This window comes from Eschrichtius robustus, chromosome 4 (genome assembly GCF_028021215.1).
Source record: "Eschrichtius robustus isolate mEscRob2 chromosome 4, mEscRob2.pri, whole genome shotgun sequence".
NCBI classification, from domain to species: domain Eukaryota; kingdom Metazoa; phylum Chordata; class Mammalia; order Artiodactyla; family Eschrichtiidae; genus Eschrichtius; species Eschrichtius robustus.
Window position 1 is genome coordinate 30,695,998 of NC_090827.1, and position 22,296 is coordinate 30,718,293.

General features: G+C 37.8%; 1 protein-coding gene across 1 annotated transcript in view; it reads right to left on the minus strand.

Moving 5' to 3' along the window:
- The window catches only part of SLC39A8 (solute carrier family 39 member 8), a 69,428-nt gene that overhangs the window by 17,840 nt on the left and 29,292 nt on the right, over window positions 1-22,296 (minus strand). Inside the window, exons 4-6 of the mRNA XM_068542502.1 lie at window positions 19,089-19,258; window positions 16,077-16,199; window positions 15,411-15,578 (exon numbers count right to left, since the gene is read on the minus strand). Coding sequence (XP_068398603.1) covers window positions 15,411-15,578; window positions 16,077-16,199; window positions 19,089-19,258 — 461 coding nt within the window. The remainder of the gene's footprint in view (window positions 1-15,410; window positions 15,579-16,076; window positions 16,200-19,088; window positions 19,259-22,296) is intronic.

The window sequence follows — 22,296 nt, forward strand, 5'->3', positions numbered from 1 at the left end:
GAAGCAACCTAAATGTCTATCGACAGATGAATGGATAAAGAATATGTGAGATAGATGATAGATAGATACATACATACATACATACACACGATGGAATATTACTCAGCCATAAAAAAATAATGAAATTTTGCCATTTGCAGCAACATGGAAGGATTTGGAAGGCATTATGCTAAGTGAAATAAGTCAGACAGCGAAAGACAAACGCTGTATGAGATCACTTATATGTGAAATCTAAAAAATACAACAAACTAGTGAAAATAACAAAAAAGAAGCAGACTCACAGATACAGAGAACAAACTAGCGGTTACCAGTGGGGAGAGGGAACGGGTGGAGGGGCAATATAATAGGGGTAAGAGACCAAAAAAAGGGTTATTATGGGATTATATGAAGACATCTGTGTGAAACTTTTGAAAATTATAAAGCACTATAGAATTTAAAGAACCTTTCATTCAACAAAAAAATTGTTTTTAAAAAGCAGTCATTTTAACTGATGAGAAACATGCACATCAGAAAGCAACTTGGCTTTGGTAAAAGAACTTTGAGTTTGACAGATCTAATTTCAAATAAATCCTAACCTCTCTGAAATTCAGTTTCCTCATCTGTGAAATGGAGATAATCACACCTACCAATCGAGGTTGTACATGAATAACATTTGTCTAGTACTGAGTATATTCCCTGCACAAGATCTATACCACCAACATCACACCACTAACTACCGCCATCACAATTATTGCTGTTAATTATTCAGGAGTGACAGGTAACAGAAATCTAACATGCCTATTGATGGATTGCTCTACCTGACACTGACTATGGCTCACAGACCAGAGAAAAGAAAATCTGTGCAGGGACAGCTTTCAGGAGGCAGAGCGCAAAACGATATTTCTGGAACTTCGTACACAGGAGCAGGCTACTTTCATATGTGACCCCCTGGTTCCCAGAACCCTCCAAAGGTTGCAGGCATGCTGTTCTCGGGGTCTGCAACAGTGTGGGAGTCTACCCAGGTGGAGTATCACCGTCTCTGCCTTGCACCCATGCAGAGTATTGCTTGAGTTTGTGAGCCCAGGATGTAAAGGTCAACATTTCCACTCTTGAAAGTAAGGACACAGGCTCAGGGTTGAGAAATCTGCCTTTCTGCCCAGCAATCTGTTATCCTCTCTAATCACCTCTTAACTACATTAACAGAGAACCTATTCCAAGCTTTTCCTCTCTTCGCCAACCCCACGCTCCTTACTGCTACTTCCCACCTGCCTGAGATGGAGGCATCTGACACACACCCTCCCCTCCGCCCACAAACACATTCTCCACCTTCCACTAGATCTCAGAATAAAAACCCTTCTCCTTTTGAAGATCAGCAGTTCCACTCGTGTTCTAATTCCCTTTTAGTTTCTTCTCTAAGAATCTGCTGCATCAGACCTTCTGGCCACGACTTCCATTGTTCTCTGCTTCCCACCCTCTCGCCGTCCGCTCCAGCCTCTCCTCTGTCTGCAATCTCCTTTAGATTAATGAACTCCTGAATCTGGATCCTCCCCTGAACTGCTGTTCTCCCTCATTCTTCTTCCCTTCCATGACAAACTCCTTGAAATAATTCACTTCTCTAGTCTTTTTCTGCATCTATTTATTAAATCCGGCATTTCCTCTCCTTATAGCCTACTGCAGCAAAGTAATCCCTAAAAAGTAGCTATATCTGACTTCAGAAGCACTGAAAATTTATAAATTCTTTACTAAGAACTTTTTGAAAACACCGAGGAAAGACTTATTCAGTACACACAGCACCATTCTAAATACCCTTCAGACCTCTCCTCCTGGCCGTAGTTTCAGCTGTCAGGGCAGAACCTCCAATCTCTACTTTCTTGAAAATTCTTCCAAATTTTTCTCTCCCCCTGCCCCCCACACACAGCAGTTCTCCATCTTCAGAAAAACTTGTTATTATGGAAGCTGATTGATTATTCTCAATCATTACTCTGCGCTGGGGCAATGTGAACAAAGACATATTATCAAGGAGAGTCTGCAGTATACTGAAGGTTTATGAGGTTTCTTCTATTTACTGCTGGAAACGTAGCACCACTCCATCCCACCCCAGCCCCTGGCCATTTTCTTCTACATTCCTCTCCAATGGTCCTGAGGACAGCATTGCCTACCGCATGGGACTTTGTGCACCAAAAGTGTCTTCTAATGAACTTTGACGCTGAGAAGTTTTGGTCTAAAGGGAAAGCAAATCAACCTCAAAATCCAACTGCCTTCCTATCCTTTATTCAAACTTGCTATTTGGTTTTATTCTCTGCAAACTTCCATGAAAACCCTGTTCTCAACTCTTCTGGAAACCTTCATTAATATAACTCTTGACTATAAATTGCTCCTGCACTGAAGTAATCCATCTATTTTTGAACCTTCAAAATGTACCCCATCATATTTTCACAGAAAACCCATTCATAAAATGCTTTCCTCCTTCCAGTTGACTTGTGCTTATAAACCTGACATATGAGCCCACAACTTTGTACCAAGCTCCCTACTCGAAATGAAGAGCTGCCCAATCAATATTCTGCCATTGAAATAGAGAACGTTGTGGCTTTGAGGCCACACACAAGGTTGGCTGTTGTTGCTCTCACTTAATCCCCATAACTTCTCAGGAAGATGGTCATGTTTGGTAATATGGACGTGGTAGTAATAAGATTTAATATTTACTTCATAGCTGTACTTTTTCATTACTTTTAAAATATTTCATTTCGTTTGTAATAATCCTGATTGGTAGAGACTTTTGCCAATTTAAAGATGAAAAGAAATCGTTTTAGAAAAGTAAAGTAACCTGATTAGTGGTAAAGTATAGTTGATTTACAATGATGTGTTAGTTTCAGGTGTACAGCAAAGTGATTCAGATATATGTGTGTGTAAACATATATGCATATTCTTTTTCAAAGTCGTTTCCATTATAGGTTATTACAAGATATTGAATATAGTTCCTTATGCTATACAGTAGGTCCTTGTTGCTTATCTATTTTATATATAGTAGTTTGTGCCTGTTAATCCCAAACTCCCAATTTATCCCTCCCCCTTCCCTCCCCTTTAGCAACCATAAGTTTGTTTTCTATGTTTCTGAGTCTATTTCTGTTTTGTAAATAAGTTCATTTGTATCATTTTTTAGATTCCACATATAAGTGATATATGATATTTGTCGTTCTCGGTCTGACTTACTTCACTTAGTATGGTAATCTCTAGGTCCATCCATGTTGTTGCAAATGGCATTATTTTGGCTCAAGTTCTTTTGACAAAACAAAGTTGCTCTAACTTTCATGTTACTAATCAATTAACACCTACTGAATAATACTGTAGTTCAGAAATGACACAATTTTGCCAGAAAATATTCTTATTTATTCATTTAGTCTTTCACTCTGCTTTAAGAGTCCTCAATTCTAAAAGTAAAAAAAAAAATTCTTCTCAGAAAGAGAGAAGCATTGCAGATTCTTAATAGAGATACATTTTTCCTCCTGGAGTTCTAAAATTTTTAAATAACAAACATTTTTTTAAGTTTTTAATTAAAATTTATAAAATGAAAAAACTAAAGTAAAAAAATTAACTAAGGGGGCTTCCTTGGTGGCGCAGTGGTTGAGAATCTACCTGCCAGTGCAGGGGACATGGGTTCGAGCCCTGGTCTGGGAAGATCCCACATGCCGTGGAGCAACTAGGCCCGTGAGCCACAACTACTGAGCCTGCCCGTCTGGAGCCTGTGCTCCGCAACAAGAGAGGCTGTGATAGTGAGAGGCCCGTGCACCGCGATGAAGAGTGGCCCCCGCTTGCCGCACCTAGAAAGATAAGCCCTCGCACAGAAACGAAGACCCAACACAGCCAAAAATAAATAAATAAATAAATAATTTAAAATTTAAAAAAATTAACTAAGTATAGATTATCCATACTTTATAGTACAGAAAAAGAAAAAAATTCCAATAAAATTCAACACAGAAAAACTCTTAGTAAATTCTGAATATGAGAGAACTTTCTTGATCTAATTAATGGTATCTATTGAAAAAAAAAACAAACTAAAGCCAGCAACCTACTGAACTTAGAAGTGTACCCATCAAAGTCAGAAACAAGACGAAACACCAGCTATCACTACTTCTACTCAGCATTACCCTGTGAATCCTTGCCATCGTAATAAGAAAAAAAGAGTTATAACAATTGTAAAAGAAGAAAAAATTTGCTTCTTTGCTCATTGACATCTACGCAGAAAATCCCAGAGTAAATAAATAAAATACAAAGAATTGCAGGAGAGTTCAGCAATACTGCAGGTTTAAAATCAATATACCGAATTCAATGTACTCCTATATAATAACTAATTAGAAAATGGAATTGCAAACAATACCATGTATAATACTTGCAGAGCTACAAAGTAATTAGGAATAAATCTAACAGAACACTCTAAAGACGTTTTTATAGAAAATTACAAAACAAAGAAAATCTGAAATCTCATAAAGATGTTAGCTGCCCCTCAACTGATCTCTAGGTTCAATGCAATGTCAATAAAAATCCCCAAAATATTGATAGGGAAGAACAAAGATAACTTTCAGTGAAAACAACAAGGTGAAGAGCCTTGTCTTGAGGCATTCTATGTTCACTACAAATTATAATAATTAAGGTACTGTGGTAATAAGGCAGAAATTTTTTAATAGACAAATGAAAGACAATAAAAAGTCTAGATATAAACACATTGATATATAGAAACTTGACATATGGCAGAGATAAGATGATCTATTCAATAAAAGAAGCTAGGTAAACTGCTTATCTATACAGAAAGCAAAAAGTGTCTCTTTTTTTATATACAAAAATAAATTCCACATGGAATATTAAACCTTTTGGAAAAAAATACAGAAGAATATCTTCTTTACTTTGGCAAAGGGAAGCTATCTTAAACAAAACACAGAAAGTAGGAAGCTTGAATAAAACTAGTGATATATTTGACTACATTACAATTAAAACTTTTAAAAAATAAAATATAAACAAAGTGAAAAGAGAAGTCAGAGACTTTGAGAATATATTTGTAATCCATTTAATCAATGAAGATTAGCATCCAGAATATATACAAAACTCCTACAAATGACAAAGAGTATCCTTGACTAAACTTTAGGCAGGATCCTCTGAGCCCTGTTCTCAACTAGACCTCAGTCATGGGCTTCTTTGCCCCTCCTTCCAGAGTCCAGTTGTAGCAAGAATCCTGCTAAGTCAGTTTAGTAAGAATCCCCATATTCTTGATATCTGATCATCTTGGCCTGCCTTTAGCAAGAATGCTGTCAAGTTGGTTTAACAATGATCCCTCTTACTCTTGATGTCTCCTCTTAGTAATTCTCTATCCACTGACATCCTCACTCTGCTTGTTAGCCATAAATCCTCAGCTGTCTTTGCTATATTCCGAGTTGAGCCCCATCTCTCTACTCTATTGTAATAGAGTTGACCCCTATCTCTATAATCTTGAATAAAGTCTTCCTTGCCATTTTAACAAGACTCGGAATAAATTTTCTTTCAATAAATAAATACATTTTCTTTCAGTTCAATAAGAAAAAAGATAAGCAACTCAACTAAAAATGTGTGACATAGATGAACAGGAAACACAAAAGTAAAATGGCCAATAAGCATATGAAGAGATGCTCAACTTCACTAGTAATCAGAAACATACAAAGGTTAATCACAGAAAGATACCGTTCCAAATTCATTAAATAAGCAATAGATTTTTTGAAGTCTAAAATTTCCAACAATTGCTAAAGATGTGGAGAAAATGTGAATTGTGCTACTGCTGAGAGTGTAAATAAGCGTAACAGTTTAGAGAGCAATTTGTTGTTCTTCAATAAAATTACATATGTGCGTACTGTATGACCCATTTCTTACAAGTCTAGCTATGTACCCCAACCTTTCTCACAGAGTTTCTGCGAGACAATTAAGCCCTAGTGCCTTAAGGCATCCATAGTATATAATAAATTATTTTCTTTTCTGTGCACTTTTCCATACATATGTTTTGCCTCCATAAAAATGTTTTCATTTAGAGAAAAAGTAATCATCTTTCCTCCTCCCCTCCTTCTTCCAGAGTTCTCTTTCCAACTGCTTCATTTCTGTTAATCACACTATAATTTTTTCTGAAACACAGGCTCATGTACTCATTTTTGGTCTTTCCATCCCAGAAGACCAACTCTTGCCAAGACAGGCCAATACTATCTGGAACTCTTATCAAATATGTCTTTCTTTTTTTCCCACCAACATCAAACAGATCTTCTGTTTTCTCTCTTATGCTGCATTTTGTAAATCAAGTTGGAAACTAAGCAGTTTTTGGCATCTTATCCTGATAACTCACAAAAGGTTTCCGTCCACTATGAGTAGTACTCTTTTTGAGTGAATTTTTAATGATTCTTTGGCAAAAAATATGTGGGACAGAAATCAGTCAGGATTTCTCTGGCAATTTCTAGGGAGGTTGAGAAGACTTCTCTGGGAATGTCTCATTTTTGAACGCCTTTTCTTTTTTATACTTTAAGATATTCATTATTTAACAGAAATTAAATTGTGTGTGTGGTCTATTTACAAAGGCAAAAGAAAACCCTAAAACTCTATAAGTTATACCCAGAACTCAAAATTTCATAACATTTTAATTATGTTTGCATACAAATGGATTAAAATTATAAACTCTACAAAAAAGTATTAACCGTATAAATGTTTATGAGTAACTAAAATATTCCCTTTTCACTTGGATTTCATAGCAGTCCCTGACTGAGACCCTTAAGCAACTGTTTGTCTTTCAAACAGATTAAATAGTACGGATTTGGGTACATTTCAAAGCACTTTCACATACTGTACATTACCTTATTCGATTCTCCCAGCTGACCTAAGAGTCGGTAGTACAAACTCTTTCTTTATGAATTTTCTGTGTCAATGGTGATACTACCAGCCTCCCTGTGTGCAAACAGGGATGTCTTAGCTGGCCAAATGACTGGCTAATTTAAGGAACAACAGATAACCCAAAATCCCTCCTCACACTTGGTATCAACTAAAATGTTTCTGCCAAATTTACGTATTTGGGACATGGTCTTAACTGGAAGAGCAAATGTGGTACTTAATGGATAGTTCCCCTTTCTGGCAAGTTGCTCTGGTTGACATTCCAAACCTCTCCACTTTAGTTCTGATTTCATTTAGATTGCAGGTACTATCTCTAGTCGTGTGACTTGATTCACTGGTGCTCTATCTCATCTTTCAAATTACCATTTTTACATTTTGTATCACTAAATTTTTCACCTTTAGAATTTATCTGTATAAAATGTCCGTATCCAGAGTTTAAAAGTTAACAGCACTAACTACAACTCTTAATTCAATTTTAAAAGGTTTTATGCAGCCCAATTATTTCAATAACACGACAATCAAATATCTTCCCTGCATAATTAAGGTGCCATTATTTTCATGTCCTTTCAAATGAACTGAATGTGTCAGAGTGTGACAGATACAACTGGATGGATGAGTGTGTAGCTGAACAACTCGGACAGAGAATCTGCAACGCAAAAACTGATAATATCATTCAAGTGGCAAGTTACGCTGGACTTTAAAGTTTTATTCCAGGGTGAGTAAATGTTTCAAGTTCTCTTAGTCTATCTGACAGAAGTCAAGGGCAGGCTTGCAGGCATTTGCATTCAGAAAGTTGTCTTTACTACCAAATAGCCTTCAAGTTTTAAAAATCAAACTCTAATTTCTAGGAAAGGCACTCAAATGTTTTAAAGGGTAAATAATAAAGATGAGAAAGCATGGAATTCTGTATGTTTTTATCCTTTCATTGTGGTACTGTATCCCACTGAAAAAAATACAAATCAATTCAAAAGCCTTTATGGCTTAGTATAAGAAGCCCTCTTCTAAATGATGATCTGTAAATAATTATGCACATAGATTTAAAAGTGAACCCACAGGAATGAAAAGTGAAGCGATAGGATTTGATGAGATCACTATGATTAAAAATGAAGGAAAGCGAAGAAAAAAATTTGGTGAACGGAAGAGGGAGGGAAATATATATTGATTGTATGCATATAATGTCAGACACATTGTTACATAGTTGGCCCTTAGTAAATAATTTTCACAAAAACTTATTAATTTAAGGATTTTTGCTCCTCATTTTACAGATGAGTGAACAAAGACTCAGACATGTTAACTAATGTTCCCTAAATCACGCAACATATTTTATTGCCGAGACGTTAACACTGGCCCCATGTGACTCCAAAACCCTTGCTTCCTCCTCCCAGTTGTCCTGCAAAGAAAAGGAGATTCTGAGAAAGCACCAAGAAAATGGTAGCTAAAATGGCAGGAGAAAAATAGTATCATGTCACAGAAACTATCTAATGAGTAATTCCAAGTGGGAGGAAGTAAGTTCCAGTAAAAAATCTGCCTTTATATTCCTAGCATTTAGCCAATAATAGGTACTCAAATGTATGCTAAACTACAGGAATGCTTCAGAAAGGATGAGAATGAGTGTTAAGAATACAGCCTGCTACCTAGAAAAATCACTTGTATCATTCCAGAGAGAAATTTCAGAGAATAGGTAGTGAATTTTTAATTTACAACAATTAAACATTTGAGGAGATGATGAATAAGAGGAGGGAGCACGTGAAGACTAGTCAGCAAATGGAAATAATAGGCAGTGCAGTCAGGGTAATGGTTAACCATCCCAGGAACCAGGAAGCCTGCGCTTAAATCCTAACTTGGTACCCATGTGACCTTGGCTAAGTTACTCAACTTCTCTGTATATCAGTTTCACATCCTTAAGATGGAGATAATTACTGTACTCACTTCATACAGTTGTTACTCTGAGCAGTAAATGAGTTAATATATGTAAAGCACTTAAGACAATGTCTGACACATATTCTTATTTCAGTATTAGCTGATGTTTCAAGAAATTGGACAGTGTAGAGAAGATCTGAGAAATCTTAGGGAAAAGCAGAGTCAGGAAAAAAGAATAGTTTAAGGAAGAACAGACTTTCAGTGTTTGTAGACATGGGGAGAAGGAAAGATTCAGGAAAGATAAATGAAACAGGAAGAGGCCATGGGAAAGATGAGCACATGTGGATGAACTGGCCTTGAAAAAAGAGAAAGGATACAAGTTCTGACACAAAAGGGAAGGTAGAGAGCAGATGCACAGAGCACTTTTCAGCTAGTAACAGATGGAGTGAGACAGCAAAGTTCACAGAGATTCCAAATAATCTTCGCAGTCTCCTCATTAGAGGAAGAAAAGGTTGTAGTGAGAATTTTGTGGAGTAATGAAAATTTTTTTGGAACAGTTATTCTTGAAAATGTGAAAAGGTGTTCACTAAAAATGAATAAAAGTGGACTTAGTAAAGCGTGGGCTAAACTCAGAGCAGATTCAAGTACAAACTTTTATGACTTTCAAACCCCCCAGACTGCAGCCTGATAAAATAGTCTGTGGGGTGCAAGGAATCATGGAGATGGATCCAGTGAGAAAACAAAGGCCACCAACAACCAAGGTGTACTCAGAATTCCTCCTCATGATTGTGTAGGGGCAGTGTTTGCTTCTAATTCAACCAGCTTTTTTGTAAGCATCTGTCAATCAAGACCAATGAAAACCACTTCTTATATAATTTATTACATGTATCATTTTCAATTTTAACTAATTGTTAGTATAACCCCATAAAAGGAAGTAACTGATTTCTGTTTTTAAATCTTGTGATATTCAAAAACTACCAAATGTAAAACAGATAGCTAGTGGGAAGCAGTGGCATAGCACAGGGAGATCAGCTCGGTGCTTTGCGATGACCTAGAGGGGTGGGACAGGGAGGGTGGGAGGGAGACGCAAGAGGGAGGGGATATGGGGATATATGTATGCAAATGGCTGACTCACTTCGTTGTACAACAGAAACTAACACAGTATTGTGAAGCAATTATACTCCAATAAAGATGTATTAAAAAAAAGCTATATGATTTAAAGTAGTGAATAGGTCTTTGGTGAAATACTGCACACTAGACATACATATTTTTCTCTAGTCCCTCCTGAGACTTCCTAAAATTAAAGACTAAAAATGACATAAGTCACAAGGACAGAAAGAATGGAAGATGAGAGCGCTGAGATATTTATTTTGGAGGATGAAAAGAGGAGGATGAGTTCTGACTCCACAGAGGAAAAAAGTCAAAAGAAACAAAGTGATGCAGGGCCCAGAACATCAGAAAAGTTTAGAGAATGGAGGCGCCAACTGCCTCTGAAGAGAAAGAGTGGAACTAAAAAAAGGAAATCAGTTGTAAATTTATTTAGGGAGCAATAAAAACCCCAGATTATTGCTCCCAAACCAATTCAGCAAGGCAGCCACTCCAAATGATGACTAGAGATTTACCCACTGGGGAAACTGAACCAGAAGAGGCCCTCGATTCAAGGACACAAAGCGAACTGAAGGCTAGAGTGAAATACAGTACTGAAGACAAGGGTATCAAGTCAGATATTCACAGTGCTTCGACCCCTTCCTCTCCCACCCTCCTTCCCAATATGGGCAGCCAGGAATGGACACCATCCTGCCCACCTCTGGGCAAGAATGGAGAAAAACCCATCACGCAAGAGAAAAGAGCAGTAAAAAAAAAAAATTAAAAAAAAAAAAAAAAAGAGCAGTAGACAAGCCCCACACATATACACAGAGCTTCTGATTTGGTTTTTTTGGACTTAAAAAAAGGATGCTTTCCACTTTTGTGTATAATATTTCAGTATATTATACAATACTTCAGTTATGCTGTGGAAGGGCAGAAAGTTTGTTCCGTCCCACTGATGAATTCTCAGTACTTAGAATAATGCCAAGTACGTATTAGGTACTCAATAAATACTTGAATGAATGAAATGTTTTTAAAATCTCTTGGACTCTCATGGATACCCCCAAGCACCTCAAAAATGTTATCTTTATATTTGTAGAGTAACACTTCCTTTCAGTTATTGACAAAGTAATAACATCACCACACTTTGCAGTTAAATTCCACTTCGTTGCACCTCGATTTTAAACATAAAATTCACAATAGTCAGTTTCTAAAAATGGCTGATATTAATTGTTCTTCTATTAGGAAGAATAAGTGGCTCATATCACTTCATATTTAATAGCATTCATTCTTAAATGAAAGCACAGGAGGTTTCATTTAGAAAAAGATACTGATTTTGTACTACTGGAGGAATGAGCTAGATGGGCCCTCTAGTGGCCTTGAAGAGCTAACACTCCCCGAAGTACCTGACATTTCCTGAGGAATCAACGTCTAATAAACACAGTCTTTCTGAAGCTGTAGACTCAGGGGAAAAAGACCCACCTGGCTGCAGAGTTACTGCAATGACTTCTCCCTGTGTTTGCGTAGTAGTCAGAGAGAGAAAGGAACAGAGCAAGTGTCACAGGGTGAGATGTGAAACGTTACTTAGAGGCAATAACGGGACAACTGGAGAAATGGAATCCTGAGCTCCAGTTTGTCCCTCATAACTGCTTCCTTATTATGCCTCTATCACTGCTACCTTTCCCCCAGAACATGAATGCTCCTACATGCCCACAGCAACGCGCACACACGTGCCACACAGGCTGCGGTGCAAACATTTACTGAGACTGGAACAAGGGTACTAAGGAAGTTTCACACCATTTGTCTAAATATTTAAAAGTTATTATCAAGCCAACAAACTGTTAAATAAAATATCTTCTATCCTCATACTGTGATAAATTCGCTGCCATGGCAATAAAATTTTTAAAAATACATGTAAAACTATAGTTTTTATATGAGTGAATATAGACAAAATACCAAAGGCAACTAAACTTAAACATTATTGCATTTCTGAGTATTCAGTGATGAACCAAAATTGTCTGGATGAATATTGATAAAGACATCCCTAAGTCACGCATTTTAATTATTCTATAACATTTCTTTTGTTCTTCCTGTATTCCAGAAAAACCAAGAATCATGTTGTTATAATCCAGACTGTCATATAATTTGTGTTCTTTTGATAGCAATGTCAAATTAAACTACTTTTCTTAACTCACTCTTAGATGGTTTCTTATTATCTTCAATTTGGAAAAACTTCACTGTGTCAAAACAGTAAAAACAGGAATCGTCAACAAAATTCTCAGGGCAATGCTTGGGCTTCGAAACAAACCATGAATTTTACACGTCATGTTCAATCATTGTAATGGGGTCACCAGATTAAATATATTCTCATCATATAAAATACTAGAAAATATTCTAATTTTATTATTAAAATCAGTATCACTCATATTTCTCTACCTATTGTCTCTTAAAGCAATATCTGGACCCTGATAGTATTTCTTAAATGTCTCTTCTTTCCTTTGTTTTTAATGCGATGTGAAGAAAAAACTGAAAATAACAGTGTGTTGCTAAATTTGTTTAAATCTCTCTCTTCACTAGAGATTATACCTACAACCAAAACGGCCAGAAAATAGCCCCCAGAGGAAATTAGCATCAGGACTTTTTATGTGGCTCATGTCAAGGCCTGGTTCATGGCTGTCATCCTGGCACACACCTTCTCTACTTCAGGCGGACTTCTCGTTCCTAGAAGTAGATTTCAAGACTCCTAGCTTCATTCTGCTCTCTCACTAGATTGGTAGTTTACCCAGGTTTACAATTCCACAGTTGCCTTTGTTCAGAATATTGAAGGTACTGTGCCACTGGTCTCCAGCATTGATGTCAGGAAATCCAACGCCATTCAGCTTCCAGCTCCCTGGTATGGGACCCATTTGATTCTTCTCAAAGCTTTTGGAACATTATTTTCCCAGATATTTTCATGGCTGGTTCTTCTTTCTCATTAGCCAATTCTCCGCTGACCTCTTAAGGGACCATTCTTGATAGATCAAAGAAGCCTCCACATGTCACTGCCACATCACCATGTTTTATTTTCGTCAAAATAGTTAATGCTACCTGATATTTTCTTGTTTTACTCTTTTCTATATTGTCTGTTTCTGCTGAATAAACTATAAGCTTCACAAGAATTTGTTTGCTTCTGAGTCCCCAGTGCCTACGACAGTGAGCAGGTACTCAATAAATGTTTATTAACTAAGTGAATGAAAGCCTGTATATTAGCACTACTACCAGAAGCAGAGAAAGAAGGGCCGTTTGATTGATATTTCTAAATTATGTAAAACAGGATCATGTCTAGGACCCCATCTTTGCCACGGTGTCTGTGTTTACTGCAAACATGTCTTCTGGCCACTGTGAATCGGAAACCAGGAGTCCTAAAACTTTAAAACTGAAGTCAAACTGTTGAGCAGATCAATTTTATTTGTTCTCAGAAAGCACTGACCATGAGCCAAAATTATCTTCTTCCCTCTACAAAACTTAATATTTATTAAGAGTTAATGTCATCATCTTGATCCTAGCAGAGCAGTGACATGATGAAGGCAATCCAGCAAGGCGTGTAAGAGTGCAGGCTTCCGCATCAGATGGCCTCAGTCCTGAGAGAAGCTTCGTCCTTAGGAGATGTGTGTCCTTGGGTTTATTTAACCTCTCTAAGCCACAATCTCCTAATTATAAGAGTGCTTGTCTCCTAGGCTATTATGAGGATCAAATGAGATCATCCATCTAAAGTTCTAGGCATAGTCCTTGAACATTTAATAAAGGTTAGCTGTAATCATTATAGGAAATTATCTATTTGAACATTTACAAATTCTTTGCAAAGTCTTGCCTAAAAGCATCATTCATTATATTGCATGAAATAATTTCCTCTCTTAGCTTAGTGCTCACATAAAACTGCCTTTTCAATCCCTCCTGAGATTTTCCTTAATCGGGTGGGAAGAAGTATAGGACTAATCATATTTTCTTTCCAGAAGGAAACTCCGATCATTTGCGTTAATAACGTCTTCCAAATATCTTTTTTCTGCTTTTTTTTTCTTAGCTGACTTCCTTCTGATTCTATTTTTAATTATCGTCTTTTATATTGTATTTGTAGCTTTGTAGCTTTTGGATCTGTCATGTATGAGCTGAGAGACCCTGGAGAGGTTTTTTAGCATCCAAAGCTCCACTTTCTTAATCTGTCAAATGAGACGTGTGTGGACACCAATGACACTAGCATGCCAGTCTCCCTTTTAATAACCACTCTTCTACCGCATCCATATTCCCTTGGGGCCATCCAAAGGGCCCACCCCTCTAAGCACTTAGATTAGTCTAGAAGTGGACATCTAATTCAAGCTGGACCAAGGAGACACTCGCCAGAAATTTTGGATTTAGGACTTAAAGAGGCAGGTCGATTTCCTTCTAGTAGCCGAAATTATAAAACATAAATCCCAGGAGTTGCTAGTGGCTATGTTTCCCATTTATGAAGGAGCCCGTCCACAGTGAAAAAAGAGAATGACTCTAAGATGCAGAGAGGAGAAGGGAGTGGGAGTCCTAATAATTCTAATGGTTCCAGGGTAGTTGATCTTCCTATAGCTTGGCTATCCCATTAGATAGCCATTCTTTCCAATAAATTCTCATTTTTGCATACATAATTTGGGTTTGATTTCCAAATAATTCTAATACATAGAAAACAATCCCTACTTTTAGTTCTAATAGTTCTAATATGTAGTTCTAACATGTAGAAAAGAATCCCTACTTTTAATAGTTGTTATAAAAAGTAAATGAGGGTTTCCCTGGTGGCGCAGTGGTTGAGAATCTGCCTGCCAATGCAGGGGACACGGGTTCAAGCCCTGGTCTGGGAAGATCCCACATGCTGCAGAGCGGCTGGGCCCGTGAGCCACAACTACTGAGCCTGCGCGTCTGGAGCCTGTGCTCCGCAACAAGAGAGGCCGCGATAGTGAGAGGCCTGCACACCGCGATGAAGAGTGGCCCCCACTTGCTGCAACTAGAGAAAGCCCTCGCACAGAAACGAAGACCCAACACAGCCAAAAATAAATAAATAAATAAATAAAATTTTAAAAAAGTAAATGAGATAAAATAAGTGCTGGCTTATTGCCTGACATATAATACTTGCTCAAGAAATAATACCTATTAACATTATTTAGAAAATGGGAATGAAAATTCTAAATCAATTAATTAATGAACACAATTTTAATAGCTTACAAGTCTTCTTTCAGTTTCAAAATCACTCAAAGGGATTCTTTGGTTTTTGTATCTCGAAAGAATTGCAAAATAAGAGAAATGCTCTAAATTAATTTTGCAACATATCATTGTATAAATCTTAGTAACTCTTACATAGTTAAACAATCTTAGAGAATACTAAAGGCTCCAACCCAGCAACCTACAATTTATTGCTTAACTCGCATATTTGCAGTAAATTGACAGAGGGAAAGTGGAAAAAGAAACAAACTTACATTCCACTTAACCCACACAGGCAGGAATAAGTCTGATACAATTAAATGTGCAAAATACTGACTGGCTGCATGCACAGCAGTCTTCACATAGTATGAAGGATGCAGTAAAGAGAATTACAATACCTGTAGAGATACCACACTGACATTATCAAAATGAATGTGTCCATTAGGCTCTGTGACAGCTGGATTTGCATAACATGTCACACCATTGATGGCAGGTAATGTTTTAGGTTGATGAGTTTTTTCTTGAGAAGAACCAAAGTCATCATTTCCAAAATGGGTGTGACCATCCTACAAGAAAAATAAGGGAGGAAAAGGTTATAAGAAGAAACAAAGATGGCTCATACAGGCAAGAAAGTAGAGAATTTAATGGCTTTTATTTATAAGAGAAAAATTTTATATCTATTCCGTATGTAGTATAATCTTTTTAGATTTATAAAATTTCTCTTCCTTTAAATGTGTCTTCATTTATTAGATTCTCCTGTTTTTGTTTTTTCATGTTAGGGTGCATATACCTTCTTATGTTGATGGATATGAATGGAATACAAATTATGTGCATCTGTTATTGGACATTAAATTGTTAGTATTTACTCCAAATTCTACAATAAGAATCAAGTGTTCCTCTTATACTTATCAATATATTGATCCTTTTCTTTCTCTCCTCACATTCACAAGTCTAATAACTGAACTGTTCACATAATTGTAAGAATAAAACTCCTGCCTTTATTTGCCTATATAAAGTAGCTTTAGTGGGTAAAACATCAAACATTTTAAATAAAGTCCATTTACCTGACCATACGTCTTCAATAATATCTTAAGTGTTCTTTCAAAAAAGAAAAGTATGTAAAATCCACCAAACACAGCAACTGCCTTCTCAACATAGTTGTCAATTTTGGGATTGAATCCAAATGCCTAAGAGAGAAAAAAAGGCAATTCAGGTAAGACCAAGTAATTTAATTTGATTCAGTAAATAATTTTCACCACAGTCCTAAGTCCATCCTTCACATCCAGGTAATATTGGGAATTTACCTGCCAAAATCATAAAACAAAAACTCTGAAACCTGAGTAATCAAACTGTAAGAGATAGCACTGAAGTCTTATAACCAGAGGAAGTCCTATTAAATAAAGGCCCCAGAGTACCTTATAGTTTCCTAGCTATAACACCTTCAGCGATACTTGCCTTGAGAAAGTAAACTTTTAGCAGTAAAAAAGCAGCACTGATTCCTACATTTATAAGATAATATTAGACATGGGTAATTAAGACAAATGAGACATTGATTATCCACTTTTTCTAAAAGTAATATATTTGCCCATAATATCCAGAGTCAACTTTTTAAAGTAAATATGGCAGGTCACTTGGATTACTGTTTTCCCAAGAGAGAGCCCCTTGAACTTAGAGGATCCTAATAAGTCCTAAAGAGATAAATAAATCGAGGACTGAGCCCCAGAATAAAGAAGAAAAGATATAAGATACCAGGCACTCACACACACACACTCACAAATGATGAGAATGAAATAATTCAGTGTTTAAAGGACACAGGACAAGAGCCGGAGTTTGAAATTATAGAGTCAAGATGTTCTAGGCAGACAAGAAACACAAACTTAAAATAAGTAAAGTAGCAGGGGAGCATAACATGTGAAAAGCCACAGCTTTATACCATTCCACACATTGTAAATTTCCCCTCTGAACAGCAGTCTAGTATAGAAAATGCCTGGGTTCTTGTTCTACATCTGTCTCTGGGGAGACCATGCCACATCTTCTTTTCAGTGACTTCTCCGGACCTATTTACACAGTGCAAAAATGGCATAAAAATACCTACTCTATACAACTAACACGGTGGTTATGAAAATAAAATAGCAAAGGGGAAATAATTTTGCCACAAAAGAAATAACTATCAGGACTTCCCTGGTGGTACAGTGGTTAAGAATCTGCCTACCAATGCAGGGGATGCGGGTTTGAGCCCTGGTCCGGGAAGATCCCACATGCTGCGGAGCAACTAAGCCCATGCACCACAACTACTGAGCCCACATGCCACAACTACTGAAGCCCACGCACCTAGAGCCCATGCTCCGCAACAAGAGAAGTCACCGCAGTGAGAAGCCCGCGCACCCCAATGAAGAGTGGCCCCCGCTTGCTGCAACTAGAGAAAGCCCGTGCACAGCAGCGAAGACCCAACACAGCCAAAAATAAAAAATAAATAAATTTTTTTTAAAAAATTTTTTAAAAGAAATAACTATGTAAATTGGGGGTATTATTAAAAAGATAGATTCTCTAGTGTTTACATAATTCTCTGCTCATATCCATAATTCCCTAATTATCACAGAAAGGCAAAAGAACCTCTGTAAGTGCTGTTGAAGAAGTTTCTTATTTTCCTAATAGACATTTTAATGTACTATTACATTTTCAATAAAACAGGAAACCTCAAAATCATAAATGTACAATCCTCAGTCCACATAACAAGTCAGTTTGTTTAATTTAATTTGACTCACCACAAATCAGGTGAGTTAATATATATAATACTATATCAAATATATTACATATAATTTTTAAAATCAGAAAATCTGTTTTGTCATCCTAGCTTTGTTACTAGCTGATTATATGGCTGTAATCAAGTCATTTAATCCCCTTGGATTTTAATTTTTTCACCTCTACAATTGAGGCTTTGAAGTAGATGTTCTCCTAGGTCCTTTCTAGATATAATAATAATAAAAAAAACTATGACTTTAAGAAGTTACATCCCCACTTTCATATATAGCTGCGAAAACTAAAAGGAGCTTTAGTTATAATTTTCTAAAACTTATGAGCTGAAGGTGATACTGTATATTTTCTTTTTGTTCAGAGCTTGCCTCTCCATCTTTGTGTGTGCATGAGTGGGGAGATACTGTCCACATGTATATGTATTTCTCCAGTTGCCCTTTGTGACGCCCTCCTGTTAATGTCTCTTTCTCCTGCCTGTCTCTTTTCCTCTCACTTATTCTCCTCACTCCATCTCTCTTCCTTATACGGCCACATTATAGATTTGAAATAAAACATATATATCATGTGCTGATGAACTGAATAGCACACTCTAGTCAATGGCAGATCAATAATACATTTTACCGAAGGAAAAAATAAGCTGCTGTTTATTTATCGGCCCTCGATTGATTTTTATCCACAGTCAAAAAGAATGAAAAGGTTTGTCAACCATGTTCTAATTTACCCTCTAGTCTTCTTTAGCTGTAGTAAATACATGGAGGATTTTTTTTTAACATCTTTATTGGAGAATAATTGCTTTACAATGGTTAGTTTCTGCTTTATAGCAAAGTGAATCAGCTATACATATACATATATCCCCATATCTCCTCCCTCTTGCGTTTCCTTCCCACCCTCCTTATCCCACCCCTCTAGGTGGTCACAAAACACCGAACTGATCCATGGAGGAATTCTGTTATATATCTTAGTAAATTTGACACTGCGTGCACTTCAGAAATAAATAAGTAAATAATAAAAAGAATGTAGAAAAATTAAATTTGCCAAATGTGAGACAGAATAGAGTTGTAAGGCCTTCCGAGGTGTCCCAGAGCTGTCTGAGCACGTCCTGGTGCCTGGCCTCCCAGAATATTAATTTTCTCTCTGACGCTGACTTCCCCTGCAGCTTGGGACAAGCTTTTTCATTTGCTGTGATTCAGCTTTCTCTTACCCAAAACACTATAAACCAGACCATAAAATGCTGCAAGAATTATGGAGGCTTAAAATGTACAAAGTGCTGAAACATTTAAAAGAACCAATTATTCACAGAAACAAACAGCCAACCTCCTTACCTCTGGTATAAGTTGGAAAATTGCATTTGAAAATAGAGTGCCAATAGCCAGCCCCACAAAATAGGTCAAAATCTTAGGGAAATAAGATTTCTTTATCAACGGAGTCAAAACCAGTCCGAGGAGAGATGCCAGATTAATAACTGTCACTGACAGGAAGCCATATCCCCAAACTGTGGATCAGAGGGAAAAGAGTAGAAATTAATTAGAGCAAAGGAGCCAAATGACATCTTACTGTACATTCAGTCTGAAACACATTTCATCTTTAAAAGCTTGAAACAGGTATCTTCTTTAAAACAACGAAAACTTCTCACTGAAAATTATATAGAAAATTACTGAGAATATAAATATTAATAGTAACACTGCCTATGCTTTCCTCAGTCCTAAGTCATCATTATGGGATTACAGACTTTTACAGCTTGCAGGGAATTTGAAGAACATCTAGCAGAGTGACCATCCGAGGCCCACAGGCTCCAAGCTACCGAGCTGCATCTGTGGCTCAAAGCCCAGTTTAAAACTAGGCCTTTCAGAGGACTGACAGAGGCAGTGTGGGTTGCGGGGAGAAGGTATGGGGTGACGAGGGCAAGGAGATGGGTGGGGTGGTTAGCTTCAAGATGACCATAGTTGCTGCTGACACTGAGCTGGTCATAATCATTTGTCTGCAGGCCCTGTGGACAGCACCTCCTCAGGGAAGACAGCACCTCAGCCCCCAGCCTGGGCCTCCAGGGAGCCCCAGTGCAGTGAACACTCAAGAAGGGAGCACATGGCAGCAGCAGAGAGTGGATACGTTGCACAACTCACCCTACCGGGCTCGGACGAAGGCAACAATATCCCACAGAGTGGAGACCGTGGTGAAAAGGGACGTGGAGCATTCTTCATGTCTCCATCCTAGGGCCTGGCCCCCTAGTGGTGCTTAATAAATGTTCCTTAAAATGAAATGAACGGATGGCATCCTAAGGTCAATATCTCCCCGGTTATCCTAGAGGGGATGGTTTAAAAACAACATGGGAATGCGAGTGAAACAGACTGTATGAACCGTACAGGGGCAGGTGGCAGTGCAGGCTGAGATACAAACTGCCCCCAGAACTGTGCGACGTTGGCTTTGCCTGCAGCCCCACTGACTGTGCGCTAAGGACACTGTGAAAGATTAGAAAGCTGCCTCTGTATTGTCACTTCTTTAAAATGCCCAGGAAACATTTTTAAATGTCGGGGCACTTTCCTCATTGACATACTCAGTGGCGTACGCAGTAACACCAAATGCTTGGAGAGTGTTTGCCATGTGCCGGGCACCATACTAAGTGACTAACCTGTATTAATTCATTTGAGTTTCACAAAACCCTGCGAAGCAAGTACGACTACTACCTCCTTCATGCAGTTGAGGAAACCAAGGTACGTGGAGTTCAAATCAGCTGCCCGAGTCATGTGAATAGAATGCAAGATTTTGAACCCAGTCTGGCTCCAGGGCCCACATTCATTAGCAATATGCTTCATTACCCCTTAGAGGTAATCTAATTTTTAAAAAGCTCAAGGGACTCAACAAAACTGTGAACATCTTATATTGTGCTTCATGAATACAGGATTGCTCACCATTATTCTAGTGATTCTAACTATAAATAAGCCATCTTAGCAAACATTTATGGAGCCTATGTGGTAGACCAAACCGTGCTTCCTGCCAGCAAGGAGCTTGGACCTTTGGCTTGGGGACGTTAGAGGGCACACACATACACAAAGCAAAACAAGGTAGCTTGTGCTGAGTACCACATGAAAAGGACAGATAATAAACATTACAATGTTACCACAAGAACCATCGCAGCACTGACCATGCCTTTATCTTCTGCAGATACTTTCCTATCAGTTCCAGACTCCTAACCATGCCCCAGAGTCATCTCATCGGACTCACAAAGGTCCACCTCATTCCCATTTCTTACCTTATCACCTAAAGCAATACTACCCACTCCCCTCAGCATTTCCACTTCGAAGAAGTTCTCAATCCCACCTCTTCCTCCATGGTATAATCTATGTGTAGTTGCCCTTAACACAAACAGCCTTCTATCCCATCACTAGCCTACATGTGTTCATTCATTCAACAAATACTTATAATCTAATTAGTAGACAAGATATATACAAGTTGGAAACTAAAATCAAAATGCAAAGAACTTTTTGAGTACCAAACAGAGGCAAAGCCACTACGCATATTAAACTCATCAGCTTCCCCTGAGAAATCCTATTTCACTACCCTTGTCCACTGTCTCCATAAATAGCAGAAACATCAGGATCAATTTCAATTTCTCACTCTCCACAGTCAATGCCAAAGACAATTAGTGACCAAACTCTACGAATTTTCCTTGAGATATCTCACTCCATGTTCTCCATTCCATCACCTCTCACTCCTCATCTGGTGCATTATGACAGCTTTCTGTCTGGTCTTCCTCCCCCTACTTGACATGGCCACTAATCTTATTATCCTAAAACACAATTCTGATCATCTCGTGCCCCTATTTGCAACTGCCCTTCATCAACGGACTGCCACACAACCTCTCCAATGTTATCTACCCCCTTATCAACATGGCCTTTATGCAGACACGATGTTTTCCAAATATAGAATTACCTTTGCACTGTGGTTCTTTATCTGAAAACACCTTTTCTATCTTCATTGCCTGACAAACTCACACACGGCTCTCCAAGCCAATGCAAAGACCTCCTCCATGAAGCTTTCCTGGATTTTCCAGGCAGCAATCCCTTGCTCATCAAGTTTCCCATAGTTCTTTGAAGGTATCTGGGCCACTTACCATTTCTTGTGTGCTACCATCATTTTATCACTTATATATTCGTCTACATGATACAAATTATAAGATTTTCAAGGACAGGGGCTATGTTTTATTCTTCCTCAGAGCCTAGAATGTTGCCCAGCAAATTGCACACATATCTTGATGAATGAATGAATGAATGAATGAATGCCATATTTTCAAGGTGCAGCCCAGAACTCTGTCAAAAAAATACCAACTCATTTGCTTGTCCAACATTTCTAACCTTCCTTCCTAGTATTGTGCACATCAGAACCACTTGGGGAACTGTGGGAGGGGGAACCATCATGCTCCAGGCACACAGCATAGTCTCCCCTTCTTGCATTGTTAGCACATTATTCAGGAAAAAACGATTCATTCATCCACTCAATCTGAGCACCAAAGAATGAAGTAGTATAAAAATACTC